At 40.4% G+C, this 16,328-nt stretch overlaps 1 protein-coding gene across 1 annotated transcript in view; it reads left to right on the top strand.

The window, feature by feature from the left end:
- LOC134611528 (mesoderm induction early response protein 2-like) overlaps nt 1–15,879 on the top strand; it is a 63,095-nt gene extending 47,216 nt beyond the window's left edge. The window contains exons 9-12 of the mRNA XM_063455478.1: nt 9,821–9,915; nt 14,733–14,854; nt 14,962–15,050; nt 15,196–15,879. Coding sequence (XP_063311548.1) covers nt 9,821–9,915; nt 14,733–14,854; nt 14,962–15,050; nt 15,196–15,485 — 596 coding nt within the window. The 3' untranslated portion in view covers nt 15,486–15,879. The remainder of the gene's footprint in view (nt 1–9,820; nt 9,916–14,732; nt 14,855–14,961; nt 15,051–15,195) is intronic.
- The last annotated feature ends 449 nt before the right edge of the window (nt 15,880–16,328 follow it).

Below are 16,328 nucleotides of genomic sequence, written 5' to 3'. Positions count from 1 at the left end.
ATTCTGCCTTATGTCTTCTACCAAAGGCTCGATGGTTAGAACATAAAGTAGCGGGGACAGGGGGCAACCCTGCCTGGTGCCATTCTTGATACTAAACCAATCAGCCTCTATTCCTGGGCCTATTGTCCTAGCAGAGGGAGCCATGTATAACGCCATAATGGCGTCATATGCTGCTCCCACTATACCATACGCCTTCAATGCATTTCCCAAAAAATCCCATCTGACCCTGTCAAAGGCTTTTTCAGCATCTAATGACAGGGTCAGAAGGGAAACATTCCTCTTAATCGCTGCGTCATGAACATCCAAAATTCTTCTAAGTCCACCTGAAGCTGCTCTGCCATGTATAAATCCAGCCTGGTCCTGATGTATCAGGGCTGGAATACAAATTTTTAAACGGTCTGCTATAATTGAGGCATAGATCTTTACATCCCCATTAAGGAGATATTGGGCGATAATTCGCCAATTTAGCTGGATCTTTGTCCGGCTTCAAGATTGGGACAATGTTCGCTTGAAGCATCTCACTGGGAAATGCACGATTTTCCACTATCAAATTAAATACCCTAGCAAGACATACCGAGAGAGTATCTCTAAATATCTTATAGAATTTATTTGAATAGCCGTCTGGGCCAGGGGCTTTATTTATCTGTAGCTTATTTATTGCTGCTATAATATCCTCTGAAGTTATTGGTTTATTTATCTCGTTCAGTTGATCTCTAGTTATTTTTGGCATTTTTCTATTTTTAAAGTAATCTAATGAGGGGGGTTGTTGTCCCACCGAGTCTAAATTGTATAATCGACTGTAATAGTCATTAAAAGCTGACCCTATCTTTTTGGGGCATAATAACGTTCCTTTTTCAATCTCAATTCTATGAATCCTCCTCATTTGTTTTCTATTTTTTAACTTATTTGTAAGCAGCCTGTCTGCCCTGTTGCTCTTATAGTACCAATTAATCTTTAAAGAATGTAAAGTTTTCATTTTCTCCTCACATAATAATTCATTTATACGGTTTTGCACTAATAACATTTTTATACCTATCTCCTGTGTTGGTGAGGTTTTATTTTCATTAGATAATTTATAGTAATCTACATGCAGATCTTTCAGGGATTTTCCCTTTTTTTTGTCAATTGTGCTTAGTTTAATTAAATAACCTCTTGTAACACATTTATATGCGTTTCATACCACTGGGAGCGGCAATATATACTGTTTTCTTTACTAACAAGGATATTATCGTTTAGTCTCCAGTTTGTTCTTCTTGCACTATTATTCACTGTGTCCAACTCCAGAATTATAGCGTTATGGTCTGACCATGTTACTTCATCTATAAGGACTTTTTTAGTACTATTGGCCAGAGCATCATTACCCAAGAATAAATCAATTCTTGAATATGAGAAGTATGATCTGGAGAAGCATGTAAAATCCCTCTCAAGTGGGTGGAACACCCGCCAGATGTCCATTAAGCCATATTTCTTAAGTATCTTTTGAAATTGTACTGCCTGTGTAGTAACTGCTTTATTTTGCCCAACGGGATTTTATGTTTTCTTGTCCAGATTAGCATCCAATATACGGTTGAAATCCCCTGATAGAAGTAATTTACCCTGTTTTATTTTTTCTACTTTATCTAAAAGATCATAAAAATACTTATTGGAGGGGTTATTAGGCGCATAGACATTAACTAGCGTGTAAATTTCTGTTTGAATTTAAATTATCATTATAATCTAGCTTCCTCGTCTATTTCTTGATAAATCATTTTGGCATCAATATCCTCAGTTATCATAATGGTTACCCCTCTTTTCCTCTCTTTCTCTAATGAGGCGCATGCTACTATTGGGAACCTATGAGGGATAAATCTTAAACTATCATCTCTTTTCCAATGCGTCTCCTGTAAAAAGATGATATGAGCTTTTTCTTTCTTAATGTAGTCAAACAGAATCGCTCTCTTACTAGGGGAGTTTAAACCTTGAGAATTTAACGATCTAATTTTAACCATTACTCTTTTTTTAGCCTCTTATAAAATTTCTTCAGAGCCCAGAATCGATGTTTTATAATCTTGTTGGACTTATATATATACATATCTTCCTTGTCTGAAAGCGATCCCATGCCCCTAATACACATACTACACCAGTCATACATCGACCCCTCATACAAGAGAGGCATTCATACAAATAACCCTGAGTGATGTCCTCTGGGTTTAGATCCAAAAGGGAAAAAAACCCTAAATGGAATCTTGTCCTCATCAGGATAACTCCTAGATAAGGAGAAAATAAGAGCTGAGCTGTGACCGTCCCTTTTTATTAAATAATTTTTCCACCTTCCAAAGTACTACAACCATATCCGAAAACCTCTCCCCGAGAGACAACCTCCTCGCAACTTTTTACTCTTCGTAATTAGAAATCCCATACCATAAAACAGTCTATACATCAATTTTAGTCTCACCCTTGTTTGGTGTTCCCTCCCTTCTTATCCCCTGTTTTCCCCATAGAGCCCCTGATGGGAGTACTACTAATCTTCTTTTACATGTGATTCAAATTTATCTTCTAGTGCACCTATTATCAGGGGCGGGCTGGGCCGGGGGGCAGGGAGGCAATTGCCCCCCAGGCCCCCCGAAATTATTTTAGGACCGGCCGCGGCGGGCCGGCCCTTTAAATGATGCAGCCGCCGAGCGCTCTGTAAAGAGCGCTCGGCGGCTGCAGCTGCTTTTGCCTCCCTCCCCTCCCCTCCCCTCCCCTGTCCTGTAGGTGGCCGAGCTGCACTCCGGTCCGCGGTCCCGGCCGGAGTGATGGGAAGGTGCACCTTCCTGTCAGTCCGGCCGGGTACAGGAAACAGAAACTCCTGTTCCGCGCGGAACAGGAGTTTCTGTTTCCTGTACCCGGCCGGACTGACAGGAAGGTGCACACTGAGCACCTTCCTATCACTCCGGCCGGGACCGCGGACCGGAGTGCAGCTCGGCCACCTACAGGGGAGGGGGTAAGAAGAAGGGGGGAGAGAGGAGAGTAAAAAGAGGGGGGGGGGGAGAGTAAAAAGAGGGGAGGGGGGGGGAGAGTAAAAAGAGGGGAGGGGGGGAGAGTAAAAAGAGGGGAGGGGAGGGGGGGGGGAGAGTAAGAAGAGGGGAGGGGGGGGAGAGTAAGAAGAGGGGAGGGGGGGGAGAGTAAGAAGAGGGGAGGGGAGGGGGGGGGAGAGTAAGAAGAGGGGAGGGGGGGGGAGTAAGAAGAGGGGAGGGGGGGGGAGTAAGAAGAGGGGAGGGGGGGAGAGTAAGAAGAGGGGAGGGGGGGAGAGTAAGAAGAGGGGAGGGGGGGAGAGTAAGAAGAGGGGAGGGGGGGAGAGTAAGAAGAGGGGAGGGGGGGGAGAGTAAGAAGAGGGGAGGGGGGGGAGAGTAAGAAGAGGGGAGGGGGGGGAGAGTAAGAAGAGGGGAGGGGGGAGAGTAAGAGGGGAGGGGGGGAGTAATAAGAGGGGAGGGGGAGAGTAAAAAGAGGGGGGGAGAGTAAGAAGAGGGGGGGAGAGTAAGAAGAGGGGGGAGAGTAAGAAGAGGGGAGGGGAGTAAAAAGAGGGGGGGAGAGTAAGAAGAGGGGAGGGGGGGGAGAGTAAGAAGAGGGGAGGGGGGAGTAAGAAGAGGGGAGGGGGAGAGTAAAGGGAGGGGGGGAGTAAGAAGAGGGGAGGGGGAGAGTAAAAAGAGGGGGGGAGAGTAAAAAGAGGGGAGGGGGAGAGTAAGAAGAGGGGGGAGAGTAAGAAGAGGGGAGGGGAGTAAAAAGAGGGGGGGAGAGTAAGAAGAGGGGAGGGGGGAGAGTAAGAAGAGGGGAGGGGAGTAAAAAGGGGGGGAGAGTAAGAAGAGGGGAGGGGGGGAGAGTAAGAAGAGGGGAGGGGGGGAGAGTAAGAAGAGGGGGGAAAGTAAAAAGAGGGGGGAGAGTAAAAAGAGGGGAGGGGGAGAGTAAGAAGAGGGGGGGAGAGTAAGAAGAGGGGAGGGGGGGAGAGTAAGAAGAGGGGGGGGAGAGTAAGAAGAGGGGAGGGGGGGAGTAAGAAGAGGGGAGGGGGAGAGTAAGAAGAAGGGGGAAGTAAGGAGGGGAGATAAGAAAAAGAGGGGGGCAAGAAGAAGAGGGGAGTAAGAAGAAGAAGGGGGAGTAAGAAGAAGAGGGGGGAGTAAGAAGAAGAGGGGGGAGTAAGAAGAAGAGGGGGGTAAGAAGAAGGGGGTAAGAAGAAGAAGAGGGGGGTAAGAAGAAGAAGAGGGGGTAAGAAGAAGAAGAGGGGGTAAGAAGAAGTAGGAGGGTTAAAAAGAAGGGGGCAGTAATACGAAGAAGGGGGTAAGAAGAACAAGGGGGGAGTAAGAAGAACACAGGGAGGAGGGGGAGTAAGAAGAACACAGGGAGGAGGGGGGTAAGAAGAACACAGGGAGGAGGGGGGGTAAGAAGAACACAGGGGGGGTGAGAAGAACACAGAGGGAGGAGTGAGAAGAACACAGAGGGAGGAGTGAGAAGAACACAGGGGGGGTGAGAACACACAGAGGGAGGAGTGAGAAGAACACAGGGAGGGTGGAGGGGGGATGAGAAGAGCACAGGGAGGGTGGGTGAGTGTGAGAAGAGACCGCTAGGGGAGGGTGGGGGAGAGGAGAGACCACTAAGGGGCAGGGGAGAGCTCTAAGGGACAGAAGGGATAGCTCTATAGGACAGGGGGCAAGACAGGGAGCTCTATAACACTACGCGCACACACACACACACACAATGCATCCCTATACATACACAGAAACACACAATGCACCCCTATACATACACAGAAACACACAATGCATCCCTATACATACACAGAAACAGAACATGCTTCACTTACACACAGAGAAACACACAATGCATCCATTACACACACACACACACACACAATGCAACCCTTACACACAAAGACAATGCATCATTTGCACACATACACAGAAACATACAATGCAAACCCTTAGACACACATGCAAACACACACAATGTTTTTCTTACACACAGAAACACAATGCATCTCTTACACTCAATGCACACACATACAGACACACACCTTGCATCCCTTATGCATACAAACACAGATTCACACAATGCATCCCTCACACACAACCAGAAACACATAATACATCCCTTATACACAAATACACACTGCTTCCACTACACACAAACACACTGCATCACCTGCACAAACTGGTATCCCTATACACTACATATCATAAGCACACATATGAGATAACACATACCACATCCCCTACACACTCCACTCCCTGTGAGCGAGCTCATGGGTGGGTGGAACATATAAGTGGACTTATGAGTGGGCCTTATGGGCATACTCACCGTCAGGCACTGGGGCCCAGACCTTGAGCTGTGTAAGAGGCCCCCCAAAAATGGAGCTGCTTCCAATTCTCCCAGAACGTTGAATTTTGTGACCACAGTTGCAAACAGCCTCCAGAGGTCCTGTTCTACACCAGACCAGTGGAGCCAAACTGCAGCCCATCATCATCCTCATCTAATTGTAAGTAGGCAATCTAGTATATTATTAGTGACACTAATCTATAATTTACCTCACATTAAAGGGACACTATAGCTTAATGAAGTGGTTCTGGTGTCTATAGCTGGTCCCTGCAGGCTTTTTAATGTAAACACACACTGTGTGCAGCACTGGCGTTAGTTCATATGGCAGATCATATGGGTGGGGAATTGTGATGTCACATGGGGGGGGAGCGGCAAATTTATATTTTGTCTAGGGCGGCAAAAATCCTTGCACCGGCTCTGATCCTGGGCAGGTGCACCAGTCTACTGGTGACCCACAGGAGGGGAGTGCACTGATTGCACTGCACTCTCCTCCTGCCCAGACCCGTCTTGACCACAGTGCAAGTGCCCTCTGCCCCTAATTTACAGTGGCTCACACTCACAACAAGCAGTGCCTAGAGCCCTTTGCAGAGACGGAAACAAAGAGGTTCTGCGGCAGCTGGCCGTCCTGCAAGCATTACATTAAACAGCTGTTCCCCATGCAGCCACAGGTGGCGTTGTGCTGGGAGACTGTGATTACTCTTCACTTCCTCCCAGCCTACAGAGCAGCGCATGGGGGAGAGAGGAGGAGGCATGATTTAATCTTGAATAAATCCTCTAAGCAAACCTTTATAAATTTGGGGGGATCAGCTCTGTTTCCACAGTTTATTGGTGTTTACTCTCATCTTTGTATTAATATTGAGGGATGTCTAAGAAGTAACATCAGTGTGTGTCAGCAGGGCCAGCCGTTAGGGTGGGCAAGCTGTGCGGTCACGCAGGGTGCCATGACAACAGAGGCGCCCGGCGGCCAACACAGCTCACAAGTTGGGTACACCAGCATATTTAATTTAAACGATTCGCTGGTGGTCCACTGGTGCGCACCAGCAGTAGGTGCAGTCAGATCAAATCCTCTCCCTCGTGGTTCCGGCGCTCAGTTAGTGAGTCAGAGCACAGGCTCAGAGATTCTCAGCCTGTGCTCTGACAACATTGAAAGTCAGAGCCGTGAAGGAGCGGGTATGGCAAAGAGCTACTGATTAGCATAACATCAATATCCGTTATAAAACCAGAAAAAGGTGGGCATGGATGGTGAACTGATTTGGTGGCGCAATGGGCCACTTGACTGGTTTTGCCCCCCAGGCCTAAGGCTGCCAGCCCTCCCCTGCCTATTATAGTAATTTATATTTATAAAATTATTCAATTACTGCAAAATTAATAAGGATAGCCTCTTCTTATTTCAAGTAAACCCAGTGATTCGTGAGTATCTCTTCCATTTATTTCCTATTTATTAGTATCACTCTGACCTAACATCAGAATTGAATCGACTTGTGTAAATATTATTTTTATCTATTTCCCTTCCCCTCCCTTCTTCCTTATCTACCTACCCCTTTTTTTCTTTTTCTTTTTTTTCTAAAGTACTACTCCATCATGTGAAAATACCCGTTCCTAATCAGTTTGAAATATCCCTAATGAAAAGTCAATATCATTATCATTAATTCTTTTAACTATTGTATCGCTTAATATTATTCCTTTCAGTGTACTATTTTCCCCAAACCTTCGTGCTATTTCACATCGTGATTCGGTCATATATCCTAAGTGGTGATTCAATTTCAACTATCAATTCAAACTCAATCCAAATTAGGAGATATTATCTTAATTCCAATTATCTCCCTAATTATACTATATTTGCCAACCAATTTGTAACTTTTTCAAGTGAGTCAAATATGTGCGTAATCCCATCTTTGGAAACTATAAGTTTAGTCGGAAATCCCCATCTGTATTTTAAATTTTTTTCTCTTAAACTTGAAAAAATTGCTTCCTCGCTTTCCTTGTCTGGAATGAGAGATCCGGGAAAACCTTTATATCCTTAAATTTTCCTTGATCTCTTTCCATTTGTCTTGCTGCTTTTAGAATTTTTTCTCTAAAGGAGTAAGAGTGGCAGGCAATAATTATCTCTCTTGGGAGATCATCCGGGAGTGTTCTTGGTTTATATAATCGATGTGATCTTTCAAGAAAGTCCATTTTATCCTCGATATTTATTTTGAGAACATTAAAAAACTCTGTGAGGTAGTTTGCCAAATTTTCTTGTGAGATAGATTCCGGAATATTCCTTATTCTTAGATTGTTTCTTCTTCCTCTATCCTCCATATTTGTAGATCTCTCCTGCAATTCATTTATCATCTCTTGTTGTTTCTCAATAGTCTCTTTTTGCTTCTGTAGGATAAATTCCAAATTTTCTATTTTTTGTTCGTTGACTTTGACTTTTTGTCCAATCAGTACTAAATCTTGCTTTAAATTGGCAAAGCTCCCCTGCATTTCTATTTTTATTTGTTCCAAATCTGTTCCAGATCTAAACACTCTTTTAAATATGCTGGAGTAATCATTTGTTCTTCTAAGTGTTCCTGTAAGTCTATCTCATTAGGGTCTCCAGTGACCTTACTTACAGTCATCTTATTTGGCGTTAATACCGAAGAGATTTCCAAGGTACTTTTATCTCCTGGGGCATTGAAAAAATTTGAAAGTCTCTTTTCTTGTTTTTCCTTCTTTTCCCGATCTTTCTTTGGGAGAGGCTTTTGATCTTGTCTTTGATCTGCTGTTTTCCTTGTTGTCATAGTTCCAATCTGTTTAGCCTCGATTTTCTAAAAAGCTTTTCTCTTTTATTTATTTTCTATAGAGATCTCCTGTCCCTTCCTTCCCCTTTGCAAGTAGAGATTCTCCCCTTCTCAGCCTCCTTTGCCTTCAGGGAGGTTAATGGACAGGGATTATATTTAGCTTAAAAATTTAATTAATCCAGCTGCTCCGAGGCCCGCCTTTTTCCAGATATAAATTCCCGTTTGTCCACTGTATTTACCAATCTCGTTGAGTAGCAGCTTTCTGAGTATAGGTTTACATTCACGGAAATACCTGTTTCATAATATTTGAGCTGACGTAATTTAACTGTAACGCCGTTTAGCTGAGGTGCCCTGATAGACCTAACTTTTATATATATATATATATTTTTTTTTTTTTTTTTTTAACCACTCTGAGAAGTGATAACTTCTCTATCTATTTTCTTGTTATTTCATTTTCTTACTTCAAATCAGATCAGATACAGTTTTTACACCGCTTGACTTCTCCAAATACAATTTCTTCCACTTGAGTACTTAAGTACTTTATTGAGCAGTGTTAGTCTAAATTAGCTTTGCACCCTTCCCAGCTTCTCACTGCAATACTTGCTATACTTGCACTTCCCTCAGGGCAGATTGTCAAACCGGGCTTTTTAATATTTTATATATCCTTCGCTTTTCTCTTCCTTATCACTTCTGCTGTCTGTTTTCCCAATTTCCTCTCAAAAGAAAAAGGAGAAAAGGAAAAAAAGTCCTTTCAAAACTCACAGCCACTTCGACTTCAACTCAACAGGGAGTAATTATTAAGCCCAGTTTTCTTTCTCTTTAAACTGCCTTATTTAGTAATATAAATCACTCAGGTTGTTATTTCAATAATCAGCTCCAATTCCAGCTGCCCTCAGCGTTTCCACATAACTCCTTTCTAGATGTGTATATACATTTTGCCTCACCAATATCACTTTCCACGTAGCAGATGGCTTAGAGGTAGAGGCAGACTTAGGAGACTGGAGCCTGGAGCCGGTAAGCAGCATAAACTGTCTCTCCTGTAGTGCAAGTCCAGGCAACATACGGATCGAGGCAAACAGCTACGAGATCAAAACGGATGATGACTTCCTCAGCGTACTCGTCGAGGCGAACAGCCGCACATTCAGACGGATGGTGTCTCCCTCATTCCCGCGTGGGACTCCAGCTCAGCTCAACACGGCGGCGTGCACGCTATGCTCCCTGCGTGACGTCACGTCGTCATCACGCCCACCCCCCCCCCCCCCAAAACGTGATCCACATGTGTATTTGGTTATCTTTATAATAGCTACACCATACCAGAATAAATTTTCTCTTGAGTGTCTTCACATACAAACCATAGAATTTTCTTTTTCAAATGTTGAGTAATTCAATTTTAGGCATAATGAGCCATCTCAGGCTGGAATCGTACTCTTATTATTTATATTGCATTATGGAGATGACTTATTTGTGTCCGTTTGCAGATATGTTTCTTGTGTTGCAGCACTCCCATAGAAAATGTAGTTTTGTTTCTTGGTTTGTATCCCTCTTCATATTTGAAGAAGATAAATGGGTAGATCAAAGCTGCATGTGTTTATGGTTTACCAAATATAAAAATATTTCTTGCAATTTGCGAAAAGGAAGACCATATATGAATCTCTGTAACTGCAAAACTATCTTTTAAAGTTCTGATCTTTAGTTGATGGGTTTGTTTTGTCACCTTAAAATGTTAGGTGGTCTGTTTGCATGGAGTGAGGATGAGCGTAGGAATTTCGAGCAAGGGTTCCGTGTTTATGGCAAGAACTTCCACCTCATTCAAGCCAACAAGGTAAGAAATTACTAAACAATGGACCATAACACCTTCCCAAATAGCTGGAAACTGTAACGAGTAACTAAGAGTGTAGTTGTAGACATGAAGTGAAAGTATAGGCATGTTGGGCGAATTATTAGGCCTCATTGTAGTACAGATGAATTTTCACCCCATTATTCCCCTACTTGCATGGCCTTCTGACATTTGTCTGTAACCAGTCAGTTCAGTGGGTAGCAAAGCTTTTAACCCCTTAACGACGAGTGCCGGACGAGCTCGTCCGTCACTCAGGGGAATGCGTTAATGACGAGTGACGGACCTTGTCCGTCACCCGTTAAAATTAACCCCAGATCGCCGCAAAAGCCGCGATCGTGGAGTTAATGGTGCTCCGGTCTGCCTCTGCATTAGAGGCAGACCGGGAGCACCGGATTGGGCTGTCCCAGTACATGTGCCCGCTCTGACAGCATGTCAGAGCGGGCACATGTGCTCTGTATACTCACCTCCGCCTCCCTGCACTTCCGGGTTCACTGTGAAGTGCAGGGAGACGGATCAGTGTTGATCCTGCCCCCTGGTGACAAAAAAATAAAGTTTATTTAAAATCCCACCCCCCCTTTACCCATTTTAATAAAAAATTAACCCCTTCCCTGCCAATTGATCACTGACTACAGTGATCAATTGGCAGGGATTACATTTTACTATGATCTGATTATTTTTTTTTAACCCCTGAGGGTTAATTATTTTTTTTTTTAACCCTCAGGGGTTAAATTTATTTTATTAATTAATTTAAATATTTAAAAATTATAAATTTAGCTAGCTGGGGAGGGTGGAAGTTAGTGGGGAATTGGGGGATTTAGTATTAGGCTAACTAGGGGTTAACGTTAAAAAAAGTTTAAAAATAAGCTTAAAAAAGTTTAAATAACGTTTAAGTAAAAAAATTAAAAAAAATAAACCCTTTACCCAGTCCAAATAAAAATTAACCCCTTCCCTGCCAGTCGATCACTGCCTACAGTGATCAAAATACAGATCACAGTATTATACTGTGATCTAATTTTTTTTAACCCCTGATGATTAACTTTTATTTATTTTTTAACCCTCAGGGGTTAAATTTATTTAATTAACTAATTTAAATATTGTATAATTAAATATTTTGCTAGCTGGGGTGGGTGGGAGTTATGGGAAAATGGGGAATTTACTGTTAGTTCTGCTTACTGCTAGTTAGGGGTTAACGTAAAAAAAAAAAAGCTTGGAAAAATGTTAAATCTGTAAAAAAAAAAAAAGTTTTACCAAGTTTAGGAAACTTTAAAAAAATTAATAAGCAAAACAAAAGTTAAAAAAATAGTTTTAAAAAGTAAAAAAAGTTTTAAAAAGTGAAAAAATACATTTAATAACGCTCATTACCACTACGCCTGGTACAAGCTAGCGGAAAAATTATCCCACGCTAAGGTTCAAAATATGCCTTTTGAAATACCCTGGGATGTCTTCTTTAAGAAATGGTAGGCCTTTGTGGGGTAGTTTGAATTTAAAACCTGCGAAGATGCTTGGAAATTGCACTTGGGCCCGGCGTCAAAATTCAAAGTTCGGTAAAAACTGATATGGCTTGGTCTCCTATATAGCACTGTAGCTTCACAAAATAGTGCCGTAGACATACAATGGGGGTGTCCTTTTACTCAGAAGACTTAGCTGAGCATAATTTGGGGGGTTTGAACTTAGTGGCACACATGAAATATACAAAATGCCCAGCAAAAATGCAATCCGTATGTAAAAAATGCACAAAATAATTTTTTTACCACATACTTTGGCATGTAATGGTAAAAAAATGGGGGCATGTTAAGGCACAATATGCACCTTATGAGATACCCTGGAGTGTCTACTTTTACAAATGGTAGGCCTTTGTGGGGTTTTTTTGAACAGTCAAACTACTATAATACCCCAAATGGAAGCATAGGCTCATTAAATCCGTCTCTCAAAATTCTACTGTGAATACTGAAAAGGACAGGTCTCCTATATGGCACTGTAGCTTCACGAAATAGTGCCAAAGTCATACAATGGGGGGGTACCGTTGTACTCAGCAGAAGTAACTGAACACATAATAAAGCTTTGTACAGGAATAGCACACACCAACTTTACAAAATACACATGAGAAGTTCTTTGTTATAAGTTTGTGTGCGAAAACCCCCAAAAAACTAAATTTTACTCCAATATTTAGCAAAGGTTGGCGGTAAAATGGCTACGTAGAAAGTGTCAAAACAACCTTAGGTAAATAGCCTGTGGTGTCTACTTTATATAAATATATACTTTTGTGTGGCAATTTTGTTTTCTTTTATGGCTATTAAGCTTACAAGACAAACATACCAAATTCTAAAATCGCTCCACATTAAAAGTTTATTTTACTCCTTGTGCTTTGTGACCTGTAACTACCAAAAAAAAACTTCAAATCCCAGACACATTATATATTCTGTAAATCAGAACAACTAAATGAATCTATTTTTAATTACTTTCCTTAACCTGCACTAATTAGGCACACATTATTATTGCAAAAACTGTAAAAAAAAATAATCACATTTTCATTTTTTTTGCATTTTTCTGTATTTTTTTTTCATAATAAATAAGCATGTATATGTATATATATATATATATATATATATATATATATATATATATATATATATATGTTACATCAAATGAAAGCCCTTTCTGTCCTTTAAAAAACGGTATATAATATGCGTCGGTGCAATAAATTAGTCAAATGCAAATTGCAGTTGAACGCAAACAGCAAAAAATGCCGTTGTCATAAAGTGAAAGACAAGCTTCCGAAGCTCTGCCCTTAAGGGGTTAAGAACATTTATCAAAAAAACAATGGACAAATCACCTACAGCGGTTTGTTGATGTTAAATAGTATACATGGGCTTGAACACAAATAATTTCCTAATTAACGCCTAATTAACGCCTTCAATAGTACATGTTCTGATCAAAACAAAATGTTAACGAAAACTGAAATTCGCGCTATATGTCTGTTCAACCATAATGCACCCACACTTATTATATATCATTTTATTCACAAGAAACAGGGCTTTAATTTCTCATGAACTATTCGTATATGAAACATAATTTATTATGAATAAAATCAAAAAGAATGTGAGAAATTATTGTTGTAATACGTTTTACTGTTTTGAAACACTAATATTTTTGTTCGTGAAGTCTCCCAAGTATTACAGTACCCCCCATGTACAGGTTTTATGGTATTTGGGAAAGTTAGAGAGTCAAATATAAGGCTTGCATTTCATTTTTTTCACATTAAAATTTGCCAAATTAGTAATGTCACAACCCTAAGTATTGCCAGTGGGGTATGTGTCCAGTCTTTTTTAGTAGCCACTTAGTCACAAACAATGGCCAAACTCGGCGATTATATTTGTTTTTGTGTGAAAAAAGCAGAATACTAATATTTGGCCAGTGTTTGTGACTAAGTAGCTACTAAAAAAGACCGGACATACCCCACTTGCAATACCTCGGGTTGTAACATTACTAATTTGGCAAATTAAAAAAGACTGGACATACCCCACTTGCAATATCTTTGGTTCCCTACTTTTGCAAATGGTATGCCATCATGGGGATAATTCTCATTCCTGGGCTACCATACGGTCTCAAAGGCAACATTTCAATGTGAAAAAAATGAAATGCAAGCCTTATATTTGACTCTCTAGCTTTCCCAAACACCATAAAACCTGTACATGGGGGTACTGTTATACTTGGGAGACTTCACTGAACACACATATTAGTGTTTCAAAACAGTAAAACGTATTACAACAATAATATCATCAGTGAAAGTGCCGTTCATGTGTGAAGAATGCAAAAAACTTCACTTTTACTAAAAATATCATCGTTGTAATACACTTTACCATTTTGAAACACTAACATTTGTGTTCAGCGAAGTCTCCCGAGTAAAACGGAACCCCCCATCTTCAGGTTTTATGGTGTCTTGGAAAGTTACAGGGTTAAATATAGTGCTTGCAAATTAAATTCTCTCAACTTTCTGCCTGGGTTGTCAGGCATATCAATCAAATTTTAATTAATAAAATCACATAATTATGCAAAAAAAATTACTTAAATATACATGTAGAATTTTAATATATATATATGTATTTAAATTCGACATGTATACTAATGTAATCATATATATTTATCTATATACATTTATTTGTGGTTATTTGTATTTTATAGATAGATTGTCATTCTAAGTGTATTTTGTTACATATATATATATATATATATATATATATTAGTAACAAAATACAGTTGGAATGAAACTACATATGTATGTATAATTTATTTTCATTTTTTAAATATTTTATTATTTATTGTAATTATACATATATATATATATTCGTATATATGTAACTTCATTCTAAGTGTACTTATGTACTTATATTAAAATACACTACGTATGACGTTACATATATAAGGTGTGTGTGTGTGTATATATATATATATATATATATATATATATATATATATATATATATATATTTATACACACAAATATGTGTCCATTTAATTTATTTTACATGTTTAATAATATTATTTTTTACACTACCCACCAGAAGGGGGACTGTCTGACAGCCTAGATCCACAGCCAGCTATAGGGGGCCATGTGATCGCTCTCTGTGAGCGATCACATGGCCCCCGGGGGCCTGATTTGTCATGGGAGGGCTGTCTGGGCTGTCAAGCAGTCCTCCCGAAGAGGATCGCGGCGGAGGTAAGTACGGCGGACCTCCTGAGGTAGATTATATAGTAATATTAGCTTGTAATTGTGACTTTTTTCTTTTTCTATCCTCCACCAGGTTCGAACAAGGTCAGTAGGGGAGTGTGTGCAATACTATTACTCCTGGAAGAAGTCAAAACGTTTCGAATTATTTGAAAAAAGTCGTCAGGGAAGAAGGAAACATTGGATACCGCCAGCTTTGTGAGTGTTGGGGTGCTACATTTATGAATTATGCTCATACTGCAATAAATGTCTGTGTTTGTGGTGTTTTCTTACTGTATAATTGTTGAATATGCTTTCTCTCCTAGCGAGTACGAATGTGACATGCCAGTATCTGAGCGCCCATTTGGAATGCAGGAATCTCTGCATAGCAGTCGGGAGAGTTTTGGAAATTCAGGTATCGCTTATATATCCCTGCCCTTCCATAACACGTTTTATACGTTTCCTTATGCATGTCATTATTTTGCATAAGGTTATATGGTTTACTTTTTTTACATTGTCCCCTCCTTTTTTTTTTTTTTTTTTTTCTTGGTATACCATAGATACACCAGATACTCAGAACTGCTCACTCTGTGTTAATGGCTCTTCCAACGAAGATCAGTACTCCTCCAGACACCATCATCTTTCTGGTCCATCCTGTGAGCATCACCAGGAAGCTTCTGTACTCCCTAATGACCTCAACCGCCTCGAATACCCTACTCAAGAGCTTCCCGTCGTGTCTGATTTAGTGGGGCTGGATCTCCCACTGAGCACTTTCTCTATGACCAACATGGCTCTTCCAGACATTCTAATATCACCTTCTCGACTTTGTGCTGCCACACTAGCTCCCTGATAACCCATCTCTACTACAAAAAGTATATGTTTTCAGACAAAAGTAATAATGCTTCTTTGTGTCCTTTATTGTGTTTAAAGGATATTTTATATAAATTTTGTTATTTTAACAGTGCCTCCTCACACTCAGACAACTGTCTGTGTTTTTCATTTTTTTTTTCTCATCTGTCACATATGGAGTTTGCTGTTAACTGTGGTATAATGTTAATCAGGTTGCATTCAAACAAAAAGTCTAGGTTTGTGATTGTTTTATGAGCCAGTCACCATCAAGTAGAACAAGGAGGTTCTTAATCTCCTGAGCATTTCTGCAACATTGAGCATAATGGCAGATTTGTATTTTTTCATTTTGTTAAGTACGTGTTTGAATTTCAAGCCAATAATATTCCCTTTCAGCCCCCCCCCCCCCCCCAAAAAAAAAATCCTCAGGTCTGTATTTATATCCTTGCCAGACATTAGATTCTAGAGCCATGAATATCAACAGCAATCTCATTATTTAGTATTTGTCATAAGACTACCCAAGCAACACTTTAAAGTTTCAAAAATGCATTGTTCTTGGTAGTAGGAGGATAAACCACTTCCAACTTTTTTTTTTTTTTTTTTTTTTTAAACTAAGCAACTCAATTTTCTGGGATGTTACTATCCCAGCAGGTGAAAAGGAGGCCACACACACTCAATACCTTTATTTTCTTTTAAACTATTCAAGCTTGTACTATGGACAGAATTTGTTCAGTTTTGTTTCATTAGGATATTTTTGGATTTTTTGGCTGCAGTTTGTTTGCTCCTAAACATTTAATCGCCTGAGTGTTTATTTGTGTCTAATCAAAGAAGAGACTATTCATATTTT

The sequence above is a fragment of the Pelobates fuscus genome, chromosome 5 (genome assembly GCF_036172605.1).
Source record: "Pelobates fuscus isolate aPelFus1 chromosome 5, aPelFus1.pri, whole genome shotgun sequence".
Taxonomy (NCBI): Eukaryota; Metazoa; Chordata; class Amphibia; order Anura; family Pelobatidae; genus Pelobates; species Pelobates fuscus.
Note: the sequence above shows the minus strand (reverse complement) of the source record. Positions and strands in the feature narration are given on the sequence as shown.